At 45.6% G+C, this 26,935-nt stretch overlaps 1 protein-coding gene across 1 annotated transcript in view; it reads left to right on the forward strand.

Moving 5' to 3' along the window:
- TARBP1 (tRNA guanosine 2 -O-methyltransferase TARBP1) overlaps positions 1-26,935 on the forward strand; it is a 96,268-nt gene that overhangs the window by 56,619 nt on the left and 12,714 nt on the right. The window contains exons 21-24 of the mRNA XM_040464911.1: positions 1,187-1,307; positions 8,204-8,314; positions 11,939-12,088; positions 19,819-19,905. Coding sequence (XP_040320845.1) covers positions 1,187-1,307; positions 8,204-8,314; positions 11,939-12,088; positions 19,819-19,905 — 469 coding nt within the window. The remainder of the gene's footprint in view (positions 1-1,186; positions 1,308-8,203; positions 8,315-11,938; positions 12,089-19,818; positions 19,906-26,935) is intronic.

A 26,935-nucleotide genomic window follows, 5' to 3' on the forward strand; every position in this document is an offset into this window, starting at 1 on the left:
TGACTGAACCACCCACATGCCCCAATATCACATTCTTGACGGGAATAAATGAGAATTTTCTTGGAGAAAAACACATTTTACTGCAAAATCCAGTATAAATAAGAAAGTCACTATGGGGATCTCAAAACCCCAATCCCTTTTCTTTTTTAGGTGGAGGGGTGGTCATCAACATACACATAGTATTCTCTTAGTTTTGGTCACAACTTACCATTTAACACGTCAACATAGTACACATAAAAATAAAATTACTTCTGGAATAGGCCCTAAAGTTTTGATTTCTGGGGTAAGACTGTTCTTATCTAACCTCTGAATTAATTTTTTTAGAGCTTGTCAAGTAGCCTTTTAAAAAATTTTTTTTCACATAATTTTCAAAAATGTGTGTTTAGATGTTCATAAAAAATGCACAAATGATAATTGCATGTAGGTATCACAGTGTTAATTATTCCAAAAGTTATAGCTGTTTTTTAAATCACTTGTCACTCTTATATTTAATACATTTTTCATTGTTAATTGTTTAACTGATTTTTTGTTTTCTTGGCTGGTTGAAAGTAGCAATAAAAGTGAAATTTTTTATTTGATGGTTTCAAAATACTTTGGTCTCTACTAGACGAATGTTTTGTTGTTAAAGTGACATTTGCTGACGTTATAACAGCTCTAATGAGCTTTGGAAACATGTATTGACAATGTCACTTAACTAACTATCTTCCCACATGTGCTTACTGAACATACAGGTTGCTCAGAGCGTGCACTGCTCCCGAGTTTGCCCAGCACTCGGAGAACTTGCATACACTGTGTGCACAGTAAAGATGAGTGATCGGGTGTTTGATGTGCATTCACGCCCCCCAGCAAACAGGTGTCTGTGGTCGTCTTTAAGGAACCATTTCATGAGCTGTGATCTGTTCTGTCCACAGAGATCTTACTGACCCAGGATGGGTGGTGTGTGCACTGTTTTACCAGAAGTCTGGGTGAATTTGTGCTCATTCGGACCTTCAGTACAGGCTCTCTTTTTGATATATCCATTTGTCATCTTGCATTATCCTAAACTACGAAAAAGCATAGTCATCAAGTACGGAGCTCCTTAATTTTAGAAATCTTTGGAAGGTTTTGATATTTTGAAACGAATACGTGACCTATTTTTCTGTTTTGAAAATGTATTAACATAGTTTGTCATTTTACGTTTTTTTAGTACTAAAAGAGAAGACCATTATGTGAGAATTTGTGCTGTCAAATTCCTGTGTTTATTAGATGGCTCAAATATGTCTCATAAGTTGTTTGTGGAAGATCTTGCAATCAAGCTATTAGATAAAGTAAATATGCCTTATTTTATACTTTAAATCTTTGTTCTTGATAGCTAACTATGTCAACATGGTAGTATTCTGAATATTTTTTATCAAGAAAAAAACACGTTTTTAGTTAAACATTAGCAATTGTCCAATTGTTTGGTTTTAGAGAAGAAGAATATTTTCCCTGTACTGTCTAAACTTTGCTCAGTGTATTTCCTAGTACCAGTCAAAAGCGGTTATGTTTAGAGTCATATATCCATACATTGCTTTATATAAGAAATGGAATAAAAAGGTAAAAAATTTAGGAAGTGGCGTGATTTGAAGAACTGATTTTTTTTTGTTTGTTTGCAAAATCATTTATAAATCTAGGAGGAAGATAAAAGGAGTAAAGTTAAATCTAATGCTCTTTTCTGAATTTGAGGCTGAGATAGATGGAGTCCCGGTCTGCTTTGTCACCTCTGGGCCAAGCTGGGTTATAACTGATGGCCATAGCACCCACTTAAGCCACTTGTACTGAAATAACAGTATTCATCATGCATTTATGTTCTGCAGATAGCAGATCAGCGTCAGGTACAATCTAGGAAGTGGGGTTTTTTTAATGTAAAAATTCCCTTCTTTGCACTGTTGGAGTCGGTGGGCATGTCTCTGAGGAAATAGTGTTTTACTGGTTTCCTGAAGGATGAGTAGACTTTAGAGTTGCAGGATACTCCATCAGATAGAACACACAGATGTATCATAGTGAACACTGATGCGTGATATGAGATATAAGAGTGTTTCAAAGAAAAGCAGAATACGGACAAGGGACAGCTATTTGGAGGTTCAGAGAGGGCCTCTCTGACAGGTGACATTGGACGGAACTCTGGGTGCATTGTCAGTGAGACTGGAGGATGCCGGGAGAGGCTGGTGTCCCCAGGCCACATGAGGGAAGTGCTGGCTGGCTGGAGGTGTGGAGGGACACGAGGATGCCCGTCGTCCGTGGGATTCGGCAAGAAGGCTGTCGTTGGCCACCTCTACAAAGACCTTTGACTGGGATGGTGAGAATAAGCCTCGATGGAAGGGCTGAGAAGAAAATGGTTGTGGAGCCAGTGGAGATGAGCAGAGGCACTCTTGAGTTCGCTCTGATGAGAGGGGGTAACGGGATGGTGTCTGGAGGAGGGCGTGGGTCAGGGGCTTGTTTGTATGGTGAAGGAAATGATCGGGGTGGGGGGCGGATGACAGTAGTGGAGAGGCCAGGGTGGTCACACAGGCGAAATCCTCGAGTAGCCGCTTCGCATCCACCAGGCTGGCTCTTAGAACAAACAGACTGAAAGTAGCCACGTTGGTGAACCTTGAAGTCGTTGTCCTAGGTGAAAAGAAGCCCATCATAAAGGGCCACATACTGTGCGATTCCATTTATATGAAGTGTCCAGGATAGGGAAAACTGTAGGGACAGAATAGATTAGTGGCTGCAGGGTCAGGGTGAGAGATCGGGAAGCAAATGCTAATGGGCACAGCACTTCTCTTCAGAGTGATGAGAATGTTCTGGAATAAACAGTGGTGATGGTTGCACAGCTTTGTGAATACACACAAACCCACTGAATTGGACACTTTAAAATGGTGATTTTTATGACACGCGAACTATATTTTTAAAAAAATCCTTGAATAGTCTAGATTGGCCCTAACGTCCAACAGAAGGATTAGCTTTATTTAAGAGCTGGAAAAGCAAAGACAAAAAACTTATGTTAGACACTTGCTCAGGCCCAGGAGTTTTTCGAAGATGAAGAAAACTGAGCAGAGCAAATAATACATGAAAAAGGTAATTTGAAAATAAAAAATGAAAGAATAATCCTAGAGAAAGTGAAAAAGGATCGTACTCAGACCGGGGTGGGCTGGGTAGCTGTAGTCCGGAGGGACACCGCGTCCTCCAAGCTGGGGAACAGAGCAGGGGGGTGGCGCTGAGTCTGTGTGAGAGGAGGGAACGCCTGACGCACTTGTGTTCTGGGCCAGGAGGCAGGATCATTTCTAGAGGGAAGACGCAGAAACACGGTTGGCGTTTGAAAACCGAGGTGAAGGTTGAAGCTGTAGCAAAGATCTCGGTTAGAATTAATACACGGTCGTGGTTAAAGTGCTGGAGCCACAGAGGGTGGAATTCCACACCACCATGTCACTGCTTAGACAACCGTGTGTCTAACGTGTCATCGTAGGTGACACGCACGTGTGTAGACACGCACATAGTTTCGAGTGCATGGACGGATAGAGTGAACCGGAGCAAGAGGATGTGGTGGCCGCCTGGGCAGATCTTCAAGGGCCGCCTGGCGCCACGGAAGACCTGCTTTGGAAAGAGGCGCCGTGAGTGCGTCGGGCCCCCGCTGCCTGGCTCCAGGCTCACGGCGGCCTGGCCACCCCGTGGGCAAGCGGCTACTGAGCACCTGGCCTTTGCAGCCCGCTCGCTCTTGTTCTAGTTCTTTAGGCTTTACTGAGGCCTGTGTGGGTAGCTCTCTGCTTACCTTTTACTGGGAACTTGCAAACATTTTGTCAAAGTAGCTTCCAAAGCGATCCGTTCCTGGCCCAGTTATCAGCGATGGACAGTCTTGTTGGGTCTGACATTCCCCCCAGCACACATCATTTTGAAGCCAATCCCAGACATGAGTTTTACTTCTAAATATTTCAGTATGTATCTCAAAAAGATGAGAATTCTTTTTTTTAGCCACACCCACAATACCATTTTTACACCTGAATTCATAATTCCTTAGTATTATCAAATAATCCAGTCAGTGTTTAAATCTACCTGATTGCTTTACATTTTTGTCAGTTTGTTTGAAACATGACCCCAGATAAGGTCCATTCCTTTGGTTGGTTGAGATGTCTCTAATGTCCTTTAATCTACAGATACCCCTCCTCATTCTTTTTAAACTTGAATGTATTTTTTGCAGAAAGCGGATTGTTTCATTGTAGAGACTTCCACAAACTGGATTTTGCTGTTTGAATTTCTGGGGTGCCATTTACAATGTTTTTCTGACCCCTTCATACAAGATGGTATTGAGATCTAGAGCCTTGATCAGATTTAGGTTTGATTTTCCTTTTGGGGGTAGAGGTGGAGCAAGAGTGTACATCCATCAGGAAGCTTAGAGTATTTGGCTGTCTCTTCTTTTGGGATGTTAGTCATTGATGAATTGTCTCATTCCATTAATTCTTTCAAAATGGTGACACTCTAAATTTTTTGTTTTTTAACGTTTATTTATTTTTGAGACAGGAAGAGACAGCTCATGAACGGGGGAGGGTCAGAGAGAGGGAGACACAGAATCTGAAACAGGCTCCAGGCTCTGAGCTGTCAGCACAGAGCCCGACGCGGGGCTCGAACTCACGGACCGCGAGATCGTGACCTGAGCCGAAGTCGGCCACTTAACCGGCTGAGCCACCCAGGCGCCCCAAAATGGTGATACTCTAATTATTTTATTCCTTTTTCATTTATTGGCTGAAGTTCCTGTGTACCCAAATATGAAGTATTTAGATACCCTGAGGTATGTTTCCTATAGGAAAGGCAGGATAAATGCTTGCTTTTTTCCTGTTACTTACCAGTTTTCAAAATAATGAATTAAATTAGCTTCCTAGTGTGTTCTAGTTTCTTCTAATGGTGATCAGTGATGTTTTTTGTTTTGTTTTGTTTTTTATTATTATTTTTTTTAACTTAAACATATTGATGTGTTTCAGTCCCTTATCCCAATTTCGGTCAGGTGAATGAGAAAATCTGAGAATATAACTTAGTGTTGGGTATATTACATTTGAGATGCGTTGGGGCCTCCATGTGAAATTACCCAGTAACAGACAGGAGTATGATATTTAGGAAAGAAATGGAAGCCATCCTACCTGGTGATAGCTGAAACTTTGAAGACAAGAACGTCTAGGAGGAGGCTAAAAATGGGAATTTAGAAAACACTGACATTTGAAGTATGTTGATAGGAAAAAGAACCAGAGAAAGATCATGAAAAAGAGGTCTGAGAAGGAGAATAGAAGCAGAATTAGATGGTGCTGGCCTGGTGTTGCTAGTGTTCTTGACTGATCTCATTTAAAACTCTTGTCTACAGGGGGCATCTGGGTGGGTCAGTTGGTTAAATATTGACTTCAGCTCAGGTCATGATCTCATGGTCGGTGAGTTTAAGCCCTGCATCGTGCTCACTGCTGTCAAGCCCGCTTCAGATCCTCTGTCCCCCTCTCTCGATACCCCTCCCCCTCATGCTTTGTCTCTCTCTCTCTCAAAAATAAACATTAAAAAAAGAAAAACCTTATCTGTAGAAAATTTGGCATAGAAACCTCTATGAATTTGTCCATGATTATAACCTTTAATCTCAGAGCACGAGTTCAAACTCAGAGCCTCTTCTTTTCCACCACAAGCTGTGTCTAGGGGCAGTTACCAGTGGCATCCACCATAGCTGAGAGCAGGTCAGGCGCCGAGGAGAGAAGCTGGGAGGCATTTCTGAGATTTCAGAAGCCCACTGGGTAGGGCCGGTTTGCAGTAGAGTGAAGGGGTAGTGGACACGCACAAAACGCAAGAATTGTACTTTTAAAAAACTGATTTGATGAATCTCTGAAGGAAACCCAAGGACCTTTCTTCCTCGGATACGAGAAGATGAAGGCTGGAGACAGAAAGTTGAGTGAGGAAGTTGGAGGAGGATTGTTGAAGTGGGAAAGATCACATGGTCAGAGTAAAACTGAACCGTGTTAAAGGCTTTGGCAAAGTGGGAAAGATTTTAACTTGTTTCTGTGGAAATAAGAATGGGGTGAGACTTGAGAAAAGCAAAATGATGGTCGAACACAGTAATTCTTTCTTAATTGGGTGTAGTTGGCACGATGTTAGATTAGCGTCAGGTGTACAACTTAGCGATTGGATAGGTTTCTACGTTATGCTGTGTTCACCGCAAGTGTAGCTGCGACCTGTCCTCCTCCATCACTCTTACCATGTCATTGGCTATTCTTATGCTCTGCTTCTTATTCCCACAACCTACTCATGCTATAACTGGAAGCCTGTATTTCCCTCTCCCCTTCACCCGTTTCACCGAGCCCCCCACCCCCCGTTCCCTCTGGGAGCCATCAGTTCTCTGTATTTGGAGTTCCCATTCTGCTGTTTGTTTGGTTTGGTTTGGTTTTTTTCAATTCCATTTATGAGTGGAATCATTCTGAAAGTGTGTTCTCTGGACTGGCAGCTTTAATCACCAGGGAACATGTTAGAAATGCAGATTCCAGGGCCCCATCCGCCTTCTGCTGAATCAGAAGCTCTGGGGGTGGGCCAGCAGTCTGTTTGAAGGAGCCCTCAAGGTGATCCTGAAACTCTATAGACTTGGAGACCACCGGTCTAGTGGTGGTCAGGGCCCAGAATACATGCTTTCGATGAAGTCGGTTGGAGCAGATGATTTTTCTTTTCTTCAGCAGTGCCTGGCAACTTGAAAGTAGGATCAGATTACATAAGACCACTGGGTTGTTTCAAAAGTAGGGAATTTGCAAATGGGTTTGAGGGTATAGTGAAAGAAATTGAATGTGCTCTTGAAGATAGCGTAGAGATTGTTCTTGGGCCCAGGGTGGGTCAGGAGGCGCAAGAAACTAGAGAGATTGACGGACTGGCAGAGAAAAGAAAAATGTTTCTGAATAAAAGAGTTCATTGAGTGGAACAAGTGAAAGGACAGGGAATTTTGAGCCGAAGAGTGAATGTCAGCATTTCCAAGTGAGGACGGTGACTCCAGTGAGGCCCCGGTGGCAAGTGTACTGGGCCAGTGATGCTCCAGCGTGCTGTGTGATCGCCCTAGTGATGGTTCCATGCTTAGCTGCATCCAGGCTGAGTAGGACGTGAAACCTGAATCACCTCTTTCAGAAGAAAATGTCCCCAAAGAAATCATGGCAAGAGAGGAGGCTGTGAGATCTGAACCGTCGTGAGATCTTAACTGTCGTCAGGAGGCATTAAACTCTACGTTAACTTAGCTATTGTCATGAAATTGTATACATATTGACATGCATAGGATGGGATCAGTGAAGAAAGATCACCGAATTTATCAAGTAGATGAGGATTGTCTACATTCGATGACTGGGTTTGGAGATAGCGGATGACCTACTTTTTCATTGCTAGGACATTTGAAAATGTTATCACACTTTTTAAAAAAATTTTTTAATGTTTATTCTTGAGAGAGACAGAGTGTAAGCAGGAAAGGGGCAGAGAGAGAGGGGGCTCTGAGCCGTCAGCACAGAGCCCTACACGGGGCTCGAACCCACAAACTGTGAGATTATGACCTGAGCTGAAGTCGGACGCTTAACCGACTGAGCCACCCAGGTGCCCCATGAAAATGTTAGCACGCTCTTTATTGCAATCATAACTCAGCAGCTAAGCACTAGTAGTTACAGAACAAAAGTCAGCCTGGCAGTTGGCTGAATTTAGACAGCACGGACCATCACAAGCAAGAAATGGAAGAGTCCCCCTGCTGCCATTCTCTGGTGTCTCCCTTAATGGTGTTCACATCAAACTGCAGATACCATTACCGCAAACTTCCACAGGACACGGAGGCAGCAGCTGAGAAGCGCGTATATTGGTGCATCGTAAAACGTGTCAACCGTCTCCATCTCTCCTCGCCCCCGTGACCCCGTATCTCCACATTAAAGTGGCCACAAAGGCACAGACAGATATTTCCAAATACTTTTTGTGCCACCTACAGTTTTATGATCCCTTTTCTAACTTGAAAAGCAGAGAAATTAACAAAAGCAACTAACTTCATGGTGTTGAAGGGAAATCAAGTGTTCATAAGAAAGCGTCTTTACTTACCTTCCTTTCTGCCTTCGGGGAGGGGTCATGAGCGCCTCTGCACTGTTGACACCTTTTCAATTTGAAGTTGCCGTTGGTTTTGTTCTCACTGATCACAAATTCCGTGGGTAATGTGATCCTTGTCCTCTCCCCACCCCAGGATGAGTTGGTGTCCAAGTCCAGAACCCGATACTATGTGAATTCTCAACAGCACAGAGTGAAGAACCGAATATGGCAGGCGCTACTGGTGATTTTCCCCAGGTTTGATCAGGTATAATTTGTATTCCATCGGTACCTTTAAGCATGATGTTTTGATACGGAACAAAAAATAGTAAAAACTGTCATGTGCTGTTTTAATACTGAGAAAGTAATCTTAAAATTTATTCTTCAGTTCTTAAAATTGAAGTTATTCATTTGTTATTTTGTTTTTGTTTCTGTTTTTGTTTAGTGGAAAGAATCCTAAGGCAATTAGGCATACTAGTTTACGTGGCACTACTTAATATTTTTTCTTCTTTTTTTCTTACCTAATGTAAATAACATCGTAACTGTTTAATGTCTGGTTTGCCATTTGATTAGAAAATATAGGTCCGTTCACTTCTCATTTCCCACAGCTAAGTTACTTTGGAGTGCTGTTGTTTTGGATGAGATAGTCATTTCCCATGGCTGATTCCCCCCCCCCCCCTTAATTTCATGAATTCTGTGATCATATAAACCAGCTAAGCCAAGGCCAAGATCTTAATCTATTACAACAGTCTTTGTCCAAGTTACTTTTCTCTTCCCTGAGGAAGAGTGAATGGAATCTGTCTGATTTCTCCGATCATCTTTGCTTAGGATTCCTGTTAAGAAAATAGATCATTATTGGAAAGTTAGGTATATCTCACACAATTTTAAAAAGCATTTTTGAATGCAAAAAGTTTTCCTCTGATCTCAGAGTTTCCTGTTCTTCCCTCCTAAGGTCTTTTTTTTTTTTTTTTTTTTTTATGTTTATTTATTTTTGAGTGAGTGAGAGAGAGACAGAATGCAAGCAGGGGAGGGGCCGAGAGAGAGGGAGACACAGAATCCGAAGCAGGTTCCAGGCTCTGAGCTGTCAACACAGAGCCCGATAATGGGGCTCCAACCCACGGACCGCGAGCTCATGACCTGAGCCGAAGTTGGATGCTTAACCCACTGAGCCACCCAGACACCCCGTCTTCCCTCCTAAAGTTTTAAATGTTTCGGAGAGTTTTAAAAACATAGCAAACTCCTTTTTAATACAACTTATGAAGCCTTCTATCTGTGAGAGATAAACACTTAAGTAACTATAAGTACAGAAGTATGTCCAAGTAAATTGTTTGGATAAATGTAAGAGGAAATGGCTAAAAGTGTCCTTTCTGGGGAGGAATCTTAGCAGATGTGTGGGGGCTGCTGATTTTCATCATAGGCCTCTTCATGTTATTTGATTTTTAAAATACTGTACGTATTATAGTTAAACACTAAAATGCATTTAAAAAGAAACACTAGAAATGTTTGACTAGGTTGACAGAATATTTTTTTTGTCTTGGCACGGAAGGGCCCCGAGGACGAGGGGAATATTGGGGAGAGGTAGGGGGCATGACAGAGCAAGTGGGCTTGTCAGGAAGAACTTCAGCATGTCTGTTAGGGAGCAGCCAGTGCTGAGAATTTTAAATTCTTGTACCTTGTGGTTGCACTTAATTTTCACACCCATCGTGCAAGGCAGGCCACGCGTATTCCCCCTGTTGCCCAGCGGGGAACTGGAGTTCAGGGAGGCGGGTGACCTGCCTGCATGATAACGCGGCGGCTGAATGATGGGGGTGGAATTTCACAGCCGGCTCTACCCAACTCCAAGCCGGATTTTACAGAGCTGTCTCAGGGCCCACAAATGAGCTTGTCTGCTCCTCTTCTGCCAATTAGAAATGTTTTGAAGATAGATTCTTCTTTAAAATAAAGAAATATACATCAGAAATGTGTTTATATGTTACAGAAGTATGTATGTGTACATATTTTTACCTGCTACTTAGATATGTTCCCTTACCCAGATGGAAGTACAATTTTGAAAAGAAGGCTGGGGCAAGGGAGGATGATGTGGGAGCTTAAGGTCTTGGCCAGAAGAACTGGGGAGGCTATAAGGGCAGGTGATGTGTAGTCCAAAGGGAGAAAGGAGCCCCGGACCTACTTCTCCTGGGTCTCATTTGCCTCCTGCGGACTCTGGCATCAGTCCTTCCTGTTCCAAGTTTTAAGCCCATGACATCTTGATGGATGCTGGTTTGAATCTGAATTCTGCCGCCTGCCAGGTTTTGAAAAAATATTTAACTTTTCTGAATCTTTTCTTTTCCCTATGAAAATACAGAGCAATAACCTTCCTCATAGACTTTATGTCCAAGCAAATTATAAAGTACCCAGGAAAGTACCTTATCATTATGATTCAGTAAACAGTTTCTAGGTTTGCTGTTGAGAGAGTTGTAGATCTGATAATTACTTAAAATTTTAAGCTATTTCAGGGTTCCAATCGGTAAAGCATGCAGCTCTTTTTATTTTTATTTTTATTTTTTGAAGTTTATTTATTCATTTTGAGAGAGAACATGCATGCAGACGCAGGGGAGGGTCAGAGAGAAGAAGAGACAGAATCCCAAGCAGGCTCTGTGACATCACCACAGAGCCCAACGTGGGGCTCAAACTCACACCTGCCTCCCTGAACTCCAGTTCCCCGCTGGGCAACAAGGGAATACGCGTGGCCTGCCTTGCACGATGGGTGTGAAAGTTAAGTGCAACCACAAGGTACAAGAATTTAAAATTCTCAGCACTGGCTGCTCCCTAACAGACATGCTGAAGTTCTTCCTGACAAGCCTACCTGCTCTGTCGTGCCCCCCACCCCTCCCCAACACTCCCCTCGTCCTCGGGGCCCTTCCGTGCCAAGACAAAAAAAATATTCTCAATTAACCTAGTCAAACATTTCTAGTATTTCTTTTTAAATGCATTTTAGTGTTGAGCTGTAATATGTACAGTATTTTAAACAGGCTCAGACTTCTGTTCCTGTGAGATCCTGACCTGAGCCGAGATCAAGAGTCAGATGTTCAACTGACTGAGCCATCCAGGTGCCCCAACATGCGACTCCTTTTAAATGTTTAGTCATTCATTTTTGAGAGAAAGAAAGCACAAGCTGTGGAGGGGCAGAGAGAGAGGGACACAGAATCCAAAGCAGGCTCCAGGCTCTGAGCTGTCAACAGAAGCCTGACGTGGGGCTTGAACCCACGAACTATGAGATGGCCTGAGCCGAAGTCAGACGCTTAACTGACTGAGCCACCCAGGCGCCCCAAGCATGCAACTCTTGATCTCAGGGTTGTGAGTTCAAGCCCCCACATTGGATGTAGAGCTTAATTTAAAAACAAAAACAAAAAAAAAAACCCTTGAAGTTATTTTTTTTAATGGTGACTATTTAAGTTCAAATTAATAGCCTTTTTCTTTTTAAATTTTTTTTAATGTTTATTTATTTTTGAAGGAGAGAGAGAGAGAGAGAGCTTGAGCTGGGGAGGGGCAGAGACAGGGAGAGACGCAGAATCTGAAGCAGGCCCCGGGCTCTGAGCTGTCAGCACAGAGCCTGATGCAGGGCTTGAACTCACGAGCTGTGAGATCATGATCTGAGCCAAAGTCAGACGCTTAACTGACTGAGCCACCCAGGTGCCCCAATAGCCATTTTGGAAGTTGCTACAAGACTATATCTTAATTGTTCCCGCCTTGGTCATGCCATGGTGGCAATCATATTGCAGCTCATGAGTGTATCAAATCAACATGGTGTACACTTTAAACTTGAGTGTTATGTATCAATTATATCTCAATAAAATAAAACAGTTAATCACCATAACATAACCATTTAATTTATGAACTTTATTTTTCTCAGAATTTCCTGAATAGAATTATTGACAAGATTTTCCGTGCTGGTTTCATCAATAATCAAGCATCCATAAAATATTTTATAGAATGGATTATTATATTGATTCTTCATAAATTTCCTCAGTTTCTTCCGAAGTTCTGGGATTGTTTTTCTTATGTAAGTAAAAGAGATTTTTCATAATTTTTGAAATTCAAATATTTTGGCTATGCTGGGAGATTTGTTTCATTTTAATAGTTGTGTTTTTGACTGTCTGTTGTCCTGTGCCTGATGTATTGACTTCCTGTGTTCTGTTTTGCAAAATCTGAATTAAATGAAGAGACAGAGATCCCTGGCATTCCTCCTGAGTTATCAGTCTTCTGTTCCCACAGAGTAAGGATGGAAAAGGCTTATGTTACTGGGAAGTCAAGAGAAATGGGTGCCTTCTCTATCCTTATTCACCAAGCGATGTCTGTGTTTGTTTTCAGAAATAAGAACAGTGAGGGGTGCCTGGGTGGCTCAGTCAGTTGAGCGTCTGACTTCGGCTCAGGTCACGATCTCACAGTTCCTGAGTCTGAGGCCCATGTTGGGCTCTGTGCTGACAGCTTGGAGCCTGGAGCCTGTTTTGGACTCTGTGTCTCCCTCTCTGTCTCTGCCCCTCCCCCACTCATGCTCTGTCACTCTCTCTCTCAAAAATAAACAAACATAAAAAAAAAATAAGAACATAGAGGAATTAAATGCAGTCTTTACATTTTAAAAGAGTTTTTTAGTAGGGAAATTCCACACAAGCCAAGTGGAGAGACTGGGAGGGAGCCCCCTCACCAGCTGAGAACAAATATCCACTGATTTCCATTCTTACTTCACCTCTACCCTCATCCCCCACCCCCACCCCATTCCTCTCTGCCTGACATTTCTTATATCTTGCAAATCATTTTTAAGGCACGGATAAGTGATAGGGTTTACAATTGCAATCTCCTGGCAAATAATGAACTCTTTCTAAACATCAGTTCTAAATACTTGCCCTGAATGTTTTTCGTTGGTTCCCCAAAGAAGCTTCCTTTTCTTTTTTTTTCAACGTTTTTTATTTATTTTTGGGACAGAGAGAGACAGAGCATGAACGGGGGAGGGGCAGAGAGAGAGGGAGACACAGAATCGGAAACAGGCTCCAGGCTCTGAGCCATCAGCCCAGAGCCTGACGCGGGGCTCGAACTCATGGACCGCAAGATCATGACCTGGCTGAAGTCGGACGCTTAACCGACTGCGCCACCCAGGCGCCCCACAGCTTCCTTTTCTTAATACAAATGACCTTGCCTTCTGCTTTGTGTGAAAATGGAGATGCCTTCCTTCCTCAACGTATCTTTCTGTCTCTTCCTTTATGTTTCTTTGTTTTTTGGGGGGGGGGGGAGGGACCACACTCATATAACTTTTATTACAGTCCAGTTATAATTGTTTTATTTTATGTATTTATTTAATATGAAATTTATTGTCAAATTGGTTTCCATACAACACCCAGTGCTCATCCCAACAGGTGCCCTCCTCAGTGCCCATCACCCACCCTCCCCTCCCTTCCACCCACCCCCTCCATCAACCCTCAGTTTGTTCTCAGTTCTTAAGAGTCTCTTATGTTTTGGCTCCCTCTCTCTCTAACCTTTTTTTTTTTTTCCTTCCCCTTTGCCATGGTCTTCTGTTAAGTTTCTCAGGATCCACTTAGAGTGAAAACATATGGTATCTGTTTTTCTCTGTATGACTTATTTCACTTAGCATAACACTCTCCAGTTCCATCCATGTTGCTACAAAAGGCCATATTTCATTCCTTCTCATTGCCACATAGTATTCCATTGTGTATATAAACCACAACTTCTTTATCCATTCATCAGTTGACAGACATTTAGGCTCTTTCCATAATTTGGCCATTGTTGAAAATGCTGCTATAAACATTGGGGTACAAGTGCCCCTATGCATCAGCACTCCTGGATCCCTTGGGTAAGTTCTTAGCAGTGCTATTGCTGGGTCATAGGGTAGATTTATTTTTAATTTTTACAGTGTGGAGGTTCCTCAAAAAACTAAAAACAGATCTACCCTATGACTCTTCCTTTCTGTTTCAGGGGAAGAAATTGTTGTCTTTGTCACATCTGTCCCCATCCTTATTTGTATTTTAGGGGGACTTCATTCTTCATTCTTCTTCTGTTGACTTTTCTTCTGTCCAGCCATTGTCTTAGTGCCATCTTTCCCTTTCCGCAGCCACCCCTCATTTTGTTGTGATTTGCTTTGTTACGTTGCACAGACACCGCGATCCAGACAAATGCAAGGTTTGTGATAGCCCTGCATCCAGCACGTCTCCTGGTGCCATTTTTCCAACAGCACTTAGTCACAGTGGGGCTCTGTGTTTGCATTTTGATAATCCTCACCATATTTTAGACTTTTTCATTATTACATTTATTATGGTGATCTATGGTGATTTTTGGCTTTCGCCGAAAGCCCAGGTGATGGTTAGCATTTTTCAGCAGTGAAGTATTTAAAAAAAATTTTTTTTTAACGTTTATTTATTTTTGAGACAGAGAGCATGAACGGGGGAGGGGCAGAGAGAGAGGGAGACACAGAATCTGAAGCAGGCTCTAGGCTCTGAGCTGTCAGCCCAGAGCCCAACGCGGGACTCAAACTCATGGACCACGAGATCGTGACCTGAGTTGAAGTCGGACGCTTAACCTACTGAGCCACCCAGGCGCCCCAGCAGTGAAGTATTTTTTTAATTAAAGTATGCACATCGCATTTTTAGGCATAATGGCTACCAAACACTTCATAGTCTACTATAGTCTGGTGTACATGGAGTCTAGTAAATGTCACCTTTATATGCACTGGGGAACCAGAAAAGTTGCTTGACTCCTGTTACTGTGATACTTGCTTTGTTGGGATGGTCCAGAACCAAGCCTGAAGCCTGTGCTGTTTCCCAGGCATGCCGAATTACACTTTCAGATGCGTGAACTTTGCCCTCCTCTCTTCCTTTACGTAAACGACTGTGGTCAACTACGTTTTCAGAGATCCTGTACTGAGGATTTCATATGCAGCTCCAGACCGCCTTTTTCTCTGTCTCCGTCTTCCTTATGTTTCGTGCTGGCACCTGCTTTCTCTACAGCTGACGTCCGCTGCAGTGAACCATGTGGCCCCTTCCCTGTCAGGTTGATGGACGGCTTCCCTGTTTCTTTGATGTGTTCCCTTTCCTTCGTTCAACCCTCATGCTTGGTTTTATCTTAAGAATCCTACACTCGTGGTGAGCAAAGCATAATGTATAAACACGTGGAGTCACTAGGAACTGTAATCCCTGAAACGAATGTACTAATGTAATGTGTCAGCTGTACTCAAATACAAACATTTGTTAATAAAGAAGAGATCTATACAAGAAGGCCCCGTCCACATTGTTTGGAATAAACTGAAATCTCTCTCAGTATGAGAACAAGAAGAATCCTTATTCAGCCCCTGGTGCTTCTCTTTCTGCACTCTGCTCTCTAAACCCACGTGTGTGGCTCCCTGCCCCCCCAGCCACCGGCCGGGCTTTCTCACAGGGTCACTTCCAATCCGCGTGTAAACCTGGCCTGATGATAGCACCTCTCCCTGATATCGATCTCCTTTCTCTCGTTCTTTTCTCCCAGTCTCCTCGCTTGAAACCCACGTGTCCCTAAAGCCCGGGGCTCCTTCATCCTGCTCCTTCAGCCTGAAAGATCTGCCGGGCTTTTCTTTCCTTTTTTTCTTTTTCTTACAATTTACTTAGGAAGACACTGAAGTTCAGAGAGATTGACTTGTCACACCAGTAACAAATGACATAGCTTTAGGGGCGCCTGGGTGGCTTGGTCAGTTAAGCGTCCGACTTCGGCTCAGGTCATGATCTCACGGTCCGTGAGTTTGAGCCCCGCATCGGGCTCTGGGCTGACAGCTCAGAGCCTGGAGCCTGTTTCAGATTCTGTGTCTCCCTCTCTCTCTACCCCTCCCCTGTTCATGCTCTGTCTCTGTCTGTCTCAAAAATAAATAAATAAACGTTAAAAATTTTTTTAAAAAAGAAATGACATAGCTTTAATTCAAACTCCGTTTAATTTCTGAAGCTGCGTTCTTTTTCGCTGTTGTGAGATTCCCCGTCTGCCTCCTCCTTCCCCTTTTCGTGTACGTGGAACTAAGAAAAACACTCCATCATTTTCCCTTGAATTGCTTCCCCTGTCTGCTGCTTTATTAACGTCGTCTGCTTTGTCTGCTCTCCGGTGGGGAGGCTCTGCCTCAGGAAGTCTCAGGAAAGGCAGGTTGGCTCTGGTGTCCTTCTGAGACATCCTGTCTCTCCGGTAGCCCCAGCAATGCCAGCAGTTCTGTGACGTTTTTCCACTTAGTTCAGTCTCTCTCTTCGTACAGAGCTTTCAGATCTTGTATCCTGTCTTCAGGTCTCTTTCTCTGGATGTCAGTCAGGGGTATTCCTTGTAAGCAAATAAAACAACTTTTGATTGAATCAGAAAAGGACTTTGGGCACCTGGGTGGTTCAGTTGGTTAAGCATCTGACTCTTGATTTTGGTTGAGGTCATCATCTCACGGTTCATGAGATTGAGCCCTGCATTGGGATCTGTGCTGGGCTTGGAGCCTACTTGGGATTCTCTCTGTCCCTCTCTCCATGCCCCACCCCCACTGTCTTGTGCATGCACGTGCTCGCTCGCTCTCAAAAAAGAAGGGGGGGGGTACTTAAGCAGAGGAGGAGCAGGGAGTCAGGAGGTATGCAGAATGCCCAGAAAGCTGGAAAATAAGAATAAAGGAGGTTGAACGGCCCACAGCTGCACCATAACCATGCCATGGAGCTGGTCCATTGGCGGACGTTGGTTTACCCCACCGGAGATGACGTGCCGTCTAACCTGTTGTACGCCTGTTGCCTCCGTGGGCTTTGCCCCTGTAAGTTAAGAGTTCTCGATTCAGAGTTCAGGGTGGATGCTTCTGGATCCAAGTCTCCGGTACCTTCTCTTTAGCTGCCAAGAGGCTGGGAAGAGGAATGTATGAGGCATTTTCCGCTTCCCACAAGACCCATAAGGTGGGAGAATTTCCTAAACTCGGAAGGGGATTCAGGATAGATACCCAAGTGAAGGCAAATATCCACTACACCCTTTTCTTCCTTTATTGGAAGCCGAGGACCTCAACTTTTAGTTTTTAGAGAAAACAGAAGTCTTCACACAGAGATACCTTTACCTTCTCCACACATTTGCCTGTGTCTGTATCCATCTGAGACTTCTTCCCTCCTTCTATCATGAAGGACCTGAATCTTTCTTGAAGATCATTCTTCTGCTTTTTCTCTGGCTCTTCTTCCCCTGCCTTCTCAGGAACCTTCTGTTTTCAGTCTGTCTTCTGTACTCAGTCTCTCCTTCTTAACCAAATGGCTTCCATTGCTTTCCGTGTTCTCACGTCTCCTCCGTTGTTTATGGATGTCTGCACTGCACCACCCGCCCCTCCCCTGTGGTCCCCCTGTCTCACTCCTGTGTTGTAGTCAGACCTCCTGCAGGGGGCATCCGTATTCCACAGCTGGGTTTCCCACTTCCTCCCACCGACCCTGCAGTCCAGTGCTGTCGCTTTGCAGAGGACACTGTCCAGAGTCTGTCGTCACCCTGCTCTTTCTTCTTTTGGCCCCATCCACGCTCTTGATGACTTCCTTGGTTCCGGTTCATTGACACGCTCTCCAGGTTCCTCTCGTCCCTCTGTTTCCTCTTTCCTGTGTCCTTTCCAGCCTTTCCCTTCCCATGCAACCATGAAATGTCTGTGCTTCTCAAGGCTGGGCCTTTTTTTTTTTTTTTTAACCCCCCTTCATTTTTCCTTGTTTTCTAGTTTCAGGTGTATCTAAGGTACAGTTTCACTTATCTGATGTAATGGCTAATTTGTATTGATTCCAGACACCTTCCCCTAAGTCCTAAATCGGGTTGGCAAACTACAGCCAAGTTCGGCCTCATGGTTTTACTGGAACACAGCCTTGCCCATTTATTTACATACTGTCTGTGGCCACATTTGTGCCAAATGACAGAGTTCAGCGGTTGTAACAGAGTCTGTGCCACCCGCAAAGCCATGTTTTTAGGACCACTGTTTGGTCCTTTACAGAAGAAGTCAGCCCACCCTGCTCCAGACATTCTCCTCGAATGTTTGTAGATCATCTGGAACTTGGATATCTGACACCATGTGCCTCATATTTTCCCCACACTTGATCTTCCAACTATGTGAACAGCACTACCCTCCATAGAGTTGCACAGAACAGAAACCTTGATCCGTGACCAGCTCCTATGGCCCTTCCGTCCCAAGGGTTTCTCCTTTGCCTCCCTTCTGTCTCTGGCATTCTGTCTCGGTCCAGGCCGCCATGACCCAGTGCAGTGCTTCTTTCGCTGGGCCACCTGCGTCCATTCTTGCCTCCGTTTGAATCCATTCTCCATGCTGAAGCCAGAGCAGGCTTTTGAGAATGAAAATTTGGTCAGGTTACCCACTTGCTTCAAACATTGCTCTTGGAATAAAGACCAAGAGTCTTCAGAATGGCCTGCGGCTCTCAGGTGCTCTTCCACTTCTGACAGTCTCCCGTTTTCTCTTGCTAGAACAGTCCAGAACACATGAGTGTAGGCAACAGTGTTTTATTTTTCACGATTCTGGGTCACATGGGCCTGGCTGGGCACTTCTGCTCCATGTGGTGCCTGCTGGGGCTAGAACTTCCAACGGGCTTCTTCTGACCGGCACGGGTGGCTGGACCTCTTTCTGTGGTGGCTCAGGGCTCCCGGAACGAGCAACCCAGGAGGTCGTGTCGTGGTGTGCATGTGCTTCCCCAGCTTCCGCTTGCATCCTGCTCGCTGATGACGCACAGGCCAAAGCAGATGGTGCGACCGAGCCTCAGACGGTGGGTGGGGCCTGCATTAGGGCATGGGCACAGGGGAGCCGGGGTCACTGGCAGCTACAGATGGGACCGAGTGTCGCTCTGACCTTTTCTGTCACATGTCCTTTGGCTCTCAGGCTATTTGCATGAGCTGTGCCCTCTACCTGAACCGCCCTTTCTCGTCTTCATCTACAGAACTGTTTCTCTTCCTTTAGATCTCCACCTACATGTCCTTGGTGTCATTTCTTAAAGGAAGAGTGGTTTGGAGATCCCCTGATTAGAGGTCTTTGTAGCACATGAATAGTGCTTGTTATAATGGGGATTTTACTTAACTGGGTGATTTTGTCCTCCTTCCCCACTAGACGAAGGTCCCTGAAGGCAGGAACCTTATCTAATTTTGCTTCCCCTGATTTCTGGCATCATCCCTGGCACACGGAAGACCAGTAACGGCCAGGTGCATAAAGAGGTTAATCATCTTGTTTGCCTTTGGAGCAATTTCTGGACTGTAGGGTCTGTAGTCTCTTTCCTTTCCAGTCTGTCTGGGGTTCATCAGCTTATTATCACTAGAATGTTGTGTTCTTCCAAATCCCTGTTATTGGGGGGGTTTCTGAACCCCAGTTGAACACTCTTATGTAGCTTTTTGTCCTGGCTCTAAAGTCATCTGCAAGGTCCTAACTTTTGAACCTGTTGCTACCATCCACCCCCCTCCCCCATCTCTCTGCCTCACCACCTCTGCCTCCCCATCACCTCAGACTTAGTGCATCATGTTTACTTCTCACAAGTTCTTTTTCCTTCCTGCCCTCCCCGTGCTGCCCACGTCTCTTCTCAGGTGAGTGTGTCCTTGGCCATACTGCTTACTTCACAGTTAAATTCATTTGTAACCTTGTGGTGTCTGCTGAGTGTTGTGTTGGCATTTGGCTCTAGGAAGCTATTTCCTTTCATCCTAGATCCCCACCCAGGCCCGGCCGCCTCACATCCTGCCTCTGTTCTGAGCCTCACAGCGCCACGGTGAGCCTTGAATGACTATTTTATTTATCTGACTTTTTTCCAGGGTGAAGAAAATCTTAAAACAAGCATTTGTACATTTTTATCAGTTTTGTCACACTTGGACATCATTACGCAAAATGTTCCAGAAAAGGTGAGTTTAAATGTGTCTGTAAGAGGAGTTTGAGCAGTCTATCAAAATAGAATTGTATAGATTTGGACTAATTTTTAAAAATACTTTTAATGTTTATTTATTTCTGAGAGAGAGCAAGCAAGCAGGGGAGGGGTAGAGAGAGGGGGACAGAGGATCCAAAGGTGGCTCTGTGCTGACAGCAGTGAGCCCAGTGCAGGGCTCGAACTCACGAACCGTGAGATCATGACCTGAGCCCAAACCGGATGCTTAACTGACTGAGCCACCCAGGCACCCTGTACTATTTTTTTTTAACGTAAGTATTTCTTGTGATTTTTGCTACTCCTCTTCCCTTGTACTACTCCATTAGTGTGCACATGTACGACACAAATACGCAGGCTGGTGTTACCCACCTGCACACATACACACCGAGGGATGCCTGAGCCTGTATTAAATCTGCAGACAAATAATGGGCAATTTCTAGTGATAGGTCATCAATTTTATGCAGCTATTTACATACGATTATTTAGGTAGGAATTCTCTTATTGCATCTTCAACTGTTCCTTGACTGACATAGTTATCGAGCATGTGCTCATGCAGAGGAGCTTGCATGAAGGCTGATGAGCTGTGGTCATCATCGTTGGGAGCGTGAGGCCAGTCTTTCGTCTTTCTCGGGCTTTGAGCCGTCTCCGTAGCGCTGTACCCCACAGACCGGTAGAGATCGTCGCTAATACTGGTTAATCAATTTGGCAAAGCCGGTAAGAATTCAGGAAAACCTGCCAGTAAGATTTAGAGCAAGATTCTGCATTATTGAACCCACAGGAAAGAGCACACTGAGATGTGAACTCGAGGAGAAAACTGAGTATGTAGAAGAAGAGGTATTGTTTGGTGTTAAAAGTGGAAGAAAAGTACGGGGGGAAAGGGTTTCCTAGAATTTCTCAGAGTGTTCTTGTGTTCTTGTCTTTACACAGTGGTAGCAATCAAATTCAGTTGTTAACCTGTTTCATCAGTTCGAAGACTGACACCCTTTTCCCCCACCACATTTTAACTCCTCAGATCATGATGATCTTAAAATTGCTCGTGTCTTACAGTGTCTGTCAGCCAGATGGCAGTGTGTGAGTTACAGTTACGTAAAAACTCGTGTTAACACCTTCTGGAGAGATCAGGCAAGCTCGAGCATCGAATAACATCACATGTTATCTTTCTATTTTAAATATGTGCAGGAAAGAGATGTGCTTGCAATCTACCACGAGAGGTAAGACAGACAAGGGACTGTCCTGTGGCAGGGTGGCTGGAATAGCTCAAGAATCGTTCAGGCAAGTTCTGAAAATGAATTCATCTTAGAAGATCTCCTGCTAGGTCTGTTATAAATAACAGGCTATCTTCCCATCCAGCCCTGTTTGCACCTGGTGTATATTACATATTTTAGGTTTATTTTTTACTTTTAAGCATCCAAAAGAAGGAATGCTGATTAGCGGACTAGAATAATCACCATTTCGGGGCGCCCGGGTGGCTCAGTTGGTTGAGCGTTCAACTTTTGATTTTGGCCCGGGTCGCGATCCCAGGGTCATGGGATCAAGCTCCATGTCGGGCTCTGTGCTGGGTGTGGAGCCTGCTTGGATTCTCTCTCTCCCTCTGCCCCTCTCCCCTGCTTGTGCTCTCTCTCTATTAAAAAAAAAAAAAAATCTAAATTGAGACATCTAAGTAAAGACCAGACTAGTTTACTTTTGTTACTCTGTTTCCACACCCCTCACAGTGTCTGTTGTAAAGTCCATTTTTAATTGACAGATGTGTTTTTGTTTAAAGACTTCTTGGGAACAGTCTCAAAACTTCCCATTTTCCGCACGGTATGGAAATATGTGTACTTAACCTTGTGGGTCTGTGCTAAGTAGTCCGAGAAGATTCCGAACTACCATCAAACAGGACAGAGGTCAGAACCCTAAATGTTCTATGGAAATTAAAAGCAGAGGGGGGAGAAATCAAAAACCCCTTTCTCCAGTACACACATCGTTGTGTCATCCTGTCGTCTTGTGCAGTGTGTCCAAACCTCGTCAGCTAATACGAGGTGGCGTTGCTGGTGTTCCAGCGTGAACGGTGTGTAGCTGAGTCTTGGCCAAGGCAAATGGTCACAGGCAATACCAGTGTACCTTGAGCAGTGTTCATAAAAGCATTCTTTTCCCTGTTGAGAATTCTACTGGATTTTTGTTCCGCACTCACAAGTAATCTATACCTCACCCCCAGATCTTGGTTTCTAGTATCGTTCTCTCACACCAGGAACCAGGGCTTCTTGGAGAAACAGCTGATTCTAGAACTGGGGCAGACAATACACAAGGTAAATCTGGAGCATCTTGTAGTACCAGAAAAGAAGTGCTTTCCACACACACACTGACACGGGGTGGGTCTGCAGAGGGGCACAGGAGCTCCCAGTTGCTAACACTGAGACCCGCAACACAGTAGAGTCATACTGGATTACAACCAAAACATAAAACAAATATCCATGAGTTCATACTGATACAAATAAATGACTGACTAAATAAACAAATGGGAAAGACAGATATGTAGAGTCCAAATAACTTACATGGACACTGACCGCAAGGAGGGGGCGCATAACCCGCCCAGTCCTTAAGCACGGGCTGCCCTGGTGATGCCCTTCCGAAGACTAGAGTGTGGAAGGGAAAGTGACCTTGCAGCGGGGGCACCCACGACAGCGGTCAGTCGTATGACAGTCTGTGCCCTTGATAGGATGGCATGAAAATGGCCTCTGTGGTTTTCCTTCCAAAACACCATGACCCTGGTCTCATCATGAGGTTTTAAAAACATCCCCCAAAGCCCAGCCGAGCAACATTCCACAAAATCCCTGCCCACTGCTCCTCAGAACTGACAAGATCATCAAAAACCAGCAAAGTTTGAGAAGCTGTCACAGCCCAGAGGAGGGAGGAGGGTAAGGGGACACGACCACTAGATGTACCGTGGTGTCCGGGGTGCAATCGGGATCAGGACAGGCACATCAGTGAAGACTAAGGGAATCTGAACAAAGCCTGGAGTGAGGATTAAGGTTCTAGAGGAGCCGTAAGAAACTGGGAAGGGAAGGCAGGCATTTGGACTCGATCCCTTCGGGTTTCCTATTAGGTAAAGTGGACACAGTACTATCTACTTGGTGGGATGTTTGTGAGGATTAAATAACACAGAAGGTACTTTCTCTCCTGTCCCGGTTGTCCTTAGTCCTTCCTGATACCTGTCAGAGTTTGGGATCAAGGCTTCCGTTTTTCTCATTCATTCATTCATTCAGAATATGTTTTAGTGCTTCTTGTAACGAAGCACAACATTAGACCGTGGAGGTTTGGGGAGGCAAGACGCAGATCTGTGCAGACCAGCGCGGCGTGCACGAGACTGCGGGGTGCAGGCGAGACCTCCCAAGTCTCGTAGCTGAGCACAGAGGCCTGCATGGCAGGGAGGGGAACAGGCTAGTGCACGGAAGCCTGGTGCAGTCGGGATCTGGAAGACAGTGTCTGGGGTGGAGGCGGAGGCGGGGCTGCAGGGCAGGCGGGGCTGCAGGGCGGGCAGGGCCCAGCACGGAAGGGCCCTTGTCAGGCAGGTGGAGGAGGTGAGCCCAGTGCTTGAGTGAATGGGCCCTGCGATTGGATCTTGGCTCCACCTCCTATGTGGTGTGTGAACTCGGTCAAGTTAAATCAACGGTGGTGTAGACGTACAGTAAATACTCCGTATGGGAGGAATTTGGACTTTATCCAGAAGGCACTGGGGAGATGCTGCTGAACTTCCAGCAGAAACGTGACATGAGCAGACTTGGTGTTGTGAGTGCAGTGTGTAGGATTGGTTCGGTCACGGGGGTAAAACCGGAAACCTCTGGGAAGCTACCTTCATGCTTCGAGCGGTGCTGGGATGTGGCATGGAGGTTGCGGGTGGATAGACGTGACAGGTACGTGCTAGCGAGAAACGCCAGAGTTTGGAGGATGGCTTTGGTGGAGGGAAGCAGGGAAGTGACCTGGGCTGGCAGGGGTGGTGGTGACTTTCACTGGAACAGGGCAGTAGTAGGAGAGTAGACCAGGATGGGGGGAGGGTGGCGTGAGTGGATGGGATTATGAGTGTGTCACCCGCAGGGTGTCCCATAGGCATGGCAGGCAGCAGCTGCGTGTGGGTCTCTGAATAGGAACTACAGCTCAGAAGCTGTCACTGGCTTTGGGACCACAGCTGCGAGACCAGGAGGGGTGTTGTGTCGGATAGATGGGTGCTGTTGCCAGTGTATCTCAGAGGACGTTGAGGGGCTGCAGGTGAACCAGGGTGAACCCTGCTGAAGATACGAGGAGCTGTGGGTCAGGGTTCACCACATTCTGTGTCTGGTGAGCCCTGGGCTGTAGCGCCCAAAACACAAAAACCTCTATTTTGAAACCATCCTGTAGCCAGGGCTCCAGGTAACCCCCAGCTTAGTGGTGCAGCAGAGAGCGGAGCGCCCATTTCTTCAGTGCCTCAGTGATTCCGTGGTGAAGACCCATTTCTGCCAAACTGGCCACCAGAAGCTCACCTCGGACAGATTAAAATGCAAATACATATTTTTTAATGTGTGTTTTTGAGAGAACGCAAGTTGGGGAGGGGCACCGAGCGGGAGACAGAGGATCTGAAGTGGGCTGTGTGGCGACAGCACAGAGCCCAATGTGGGGCTCGACCTCACGAACCAGGAGATCATGAGTTGAGCCGAAGTGGGACACTGAACCACCCAGGCGCCCCCGAATTCAAATAGTTTTCAAAACCCTGTGCCAGTTGTATAAAAAATGGGTGTGGGGAGAGGAGCATGGGAAGGAGGCGGGTGGTTACAAAAGGACAACAGGAGGGATCCTTGCACATCGGAACTGTTGAGTATCGTGACCGTGATGGTGGATGTGAACCCACACGTGTGATAAAATGGTATAGGACTGAACACAGACACACCACTCACACAAACGAATTCCAGTAAAGCTGAGGAGATCCAGGTTACATTCATGGGTGATGTCAGTGACGGCATCCTCATTGTGACACCGTACTATGATTTGCCACATGTTACCAGGAGGGGGAGCTGGGCAAAGCGTGCGGGGCACAGGGGGTCTCTCTATCATTTCTTATGACTGCACGTGCATCTACAGTGATCTCAGGAACGTGTCGGTTAAAAGAAGAAAAGGAGCTGTGACTCACAAGCTTCGGAACCGTGAATGGACTGAAGCCATGGAAACAAATGCAGACTGTGTGTGTGTGTAGCCTGAGAAAATGAGGAAGCCGAGCACAGAGCCCAGAGGTGCACCAGCATTTACGGGACAGGAGAGGAAGAGATTGAGAAGAAACAGGAAGAGGACGAGGGGGGCAGCCTTAAGAATGGGGTGTTCTAAGGGTCATAGGAAGAGGTCTTCTCAAGGAGAGAAAGGTCAAGGAGAGAGTGGGGTGCCCTGGAAAGGTCAGGAAAGGTAAGGGCTTTATCCATAGTGTTCAGTGACAAGGAGGTTGTGACTTGGATGAATTCCACGAGTACAGGAGGCAAAGAGGTGGGGTGGCCAGGAAAGAGACTGCAGACAGGTGCTTTGGGTCAGCGGTAGGAATACCTGATTTTCAGATTTTAGAAAAGAGAACAGTTACAGGTTCTGTGACAAGGTGTGGGCCGTGGCTCTGGGTAGAAAAAGCCGTGGCTTTTTCTTTGACGTTGGAGAAGTGATGGTCCAGAAGTCACACTGAGGATTGGAACAGGTGCAGACTTTCTCATGACTTAGGGAGGTGGGAGAGAAAGGTTAGTGAGGGGCTGGAGACCATGCCTGGAAGGAGGGCTTGGAAGCTGCAGGGGAAGGGACGAAAGGGGAGGGGAGAAAACTCTGAGGGAGCTGGGAGAAGCCAGACCTTGGAGTAGGGGTGTATACTGCGGGCAGCTGGCCGCAGGCCCCGTCAGAGGGGTACTTTGGAGCAATTCTTCCTCCCTTCCCCCCTCCAGTGTTTGTCCTGTGCCTTCTGTGTGTCCTGGTGGGTTGTTCCAGGACCTGGGGATTCTGCAGTGAATCAAACCATCTCTACCATCATTCTGGTGCGGGGAGGGACGACAACTAGACATGATACTGTCAGGTGGTGACACAGGCTTTGAAGAAAAAAGCAGAACAAGGGGCTGAAGATTGGGTGTCTGGGGCAGGACGGCGATTTCAGGAGGTGGGTTCAGGGGAGACCTGCCCAAGGAGGTGATCCTGAACATGTACCCAAAAGCAGTGAGTGAGCAAGCCACACGAGGGTCTGGGACACTTTCCAGGACAAGGGAACAAACAGCAGGTGCAGGCTGTAGGTGCGTGGTCTCGTCCTGCCTGGGAGGTCAGAGCGATTGGCATGGAATAAGGGAGGCGGCGTGGAGGCAGTAGGACCCCACATAGGTTGTGGGAGAAGTCAGGAGTTCGGTGTTGGACATGTCGTGTTTGGGATGCCGGGCCTTGTGCTGATGCTGTTCTGGTACACGTCATCTTCACACGAGTTGTTTGACGTGGAGCTCGTGGATAGTAAGACCCACACGTGAAGCTGCGCGTGTTACAAACACCGGGGTTACGTAACACCAGCAGTAGTGTTCATGGTTAGGCGCTCACGCGTATATGCTTCGTAAAATTGTAAAGGACTGTAATATATTAGTAATTAATAATCAACATTCTCTTTCCCCTCTTTTAATTTTTAAATTCACTCCTCATGGTGCTTCGGCTGTCTTGGATAACCTGCCTTGGTTTTCAACTTGTAAAATACAACTAAATACCCAATCGTGTATCATTTGGAAGTTGCCTCTTTCCTTTGGCGCCCAGATACTTCTCTTCATCTTCCTCCTGGCCAAGTAAATATATTTTCTCTGCACCGCATGTCCTGGTTTTCTCAGCTGTACATGTGGTGTGCCCCCTCAGCTCCCTTGCTCCTCTTAAAACTCGTTCTTCCTTGGGGCGCCTGGGTGGCTCAGTCGGTTAAGCATCCAACTCTTGATCTCAGCTCAGGTCTTGATCTCAGGGTCGTGAGTTCAAGCGCCATGTTGGGGAACCTACATGATGCCTTTTTGCTGGAC

This window comes from Herpailurus yagouaroundi, unplaced genomic scaffold (genome assembly GCF_014898765.1).
Source record: "Herpailurus yagouaroundi ecotype Mexico unplaced genomic scaffold, PumYag 530, whole genome shotgun sequence".
In the NCBI taxonomy this organism is placed as follows: domain Eukaryota; kingdom Metazoa; phylum Chordata; class Mammalia; order Carnivora; family Felidae; genus Herpailurus; species Herpailurus yagouaroundi.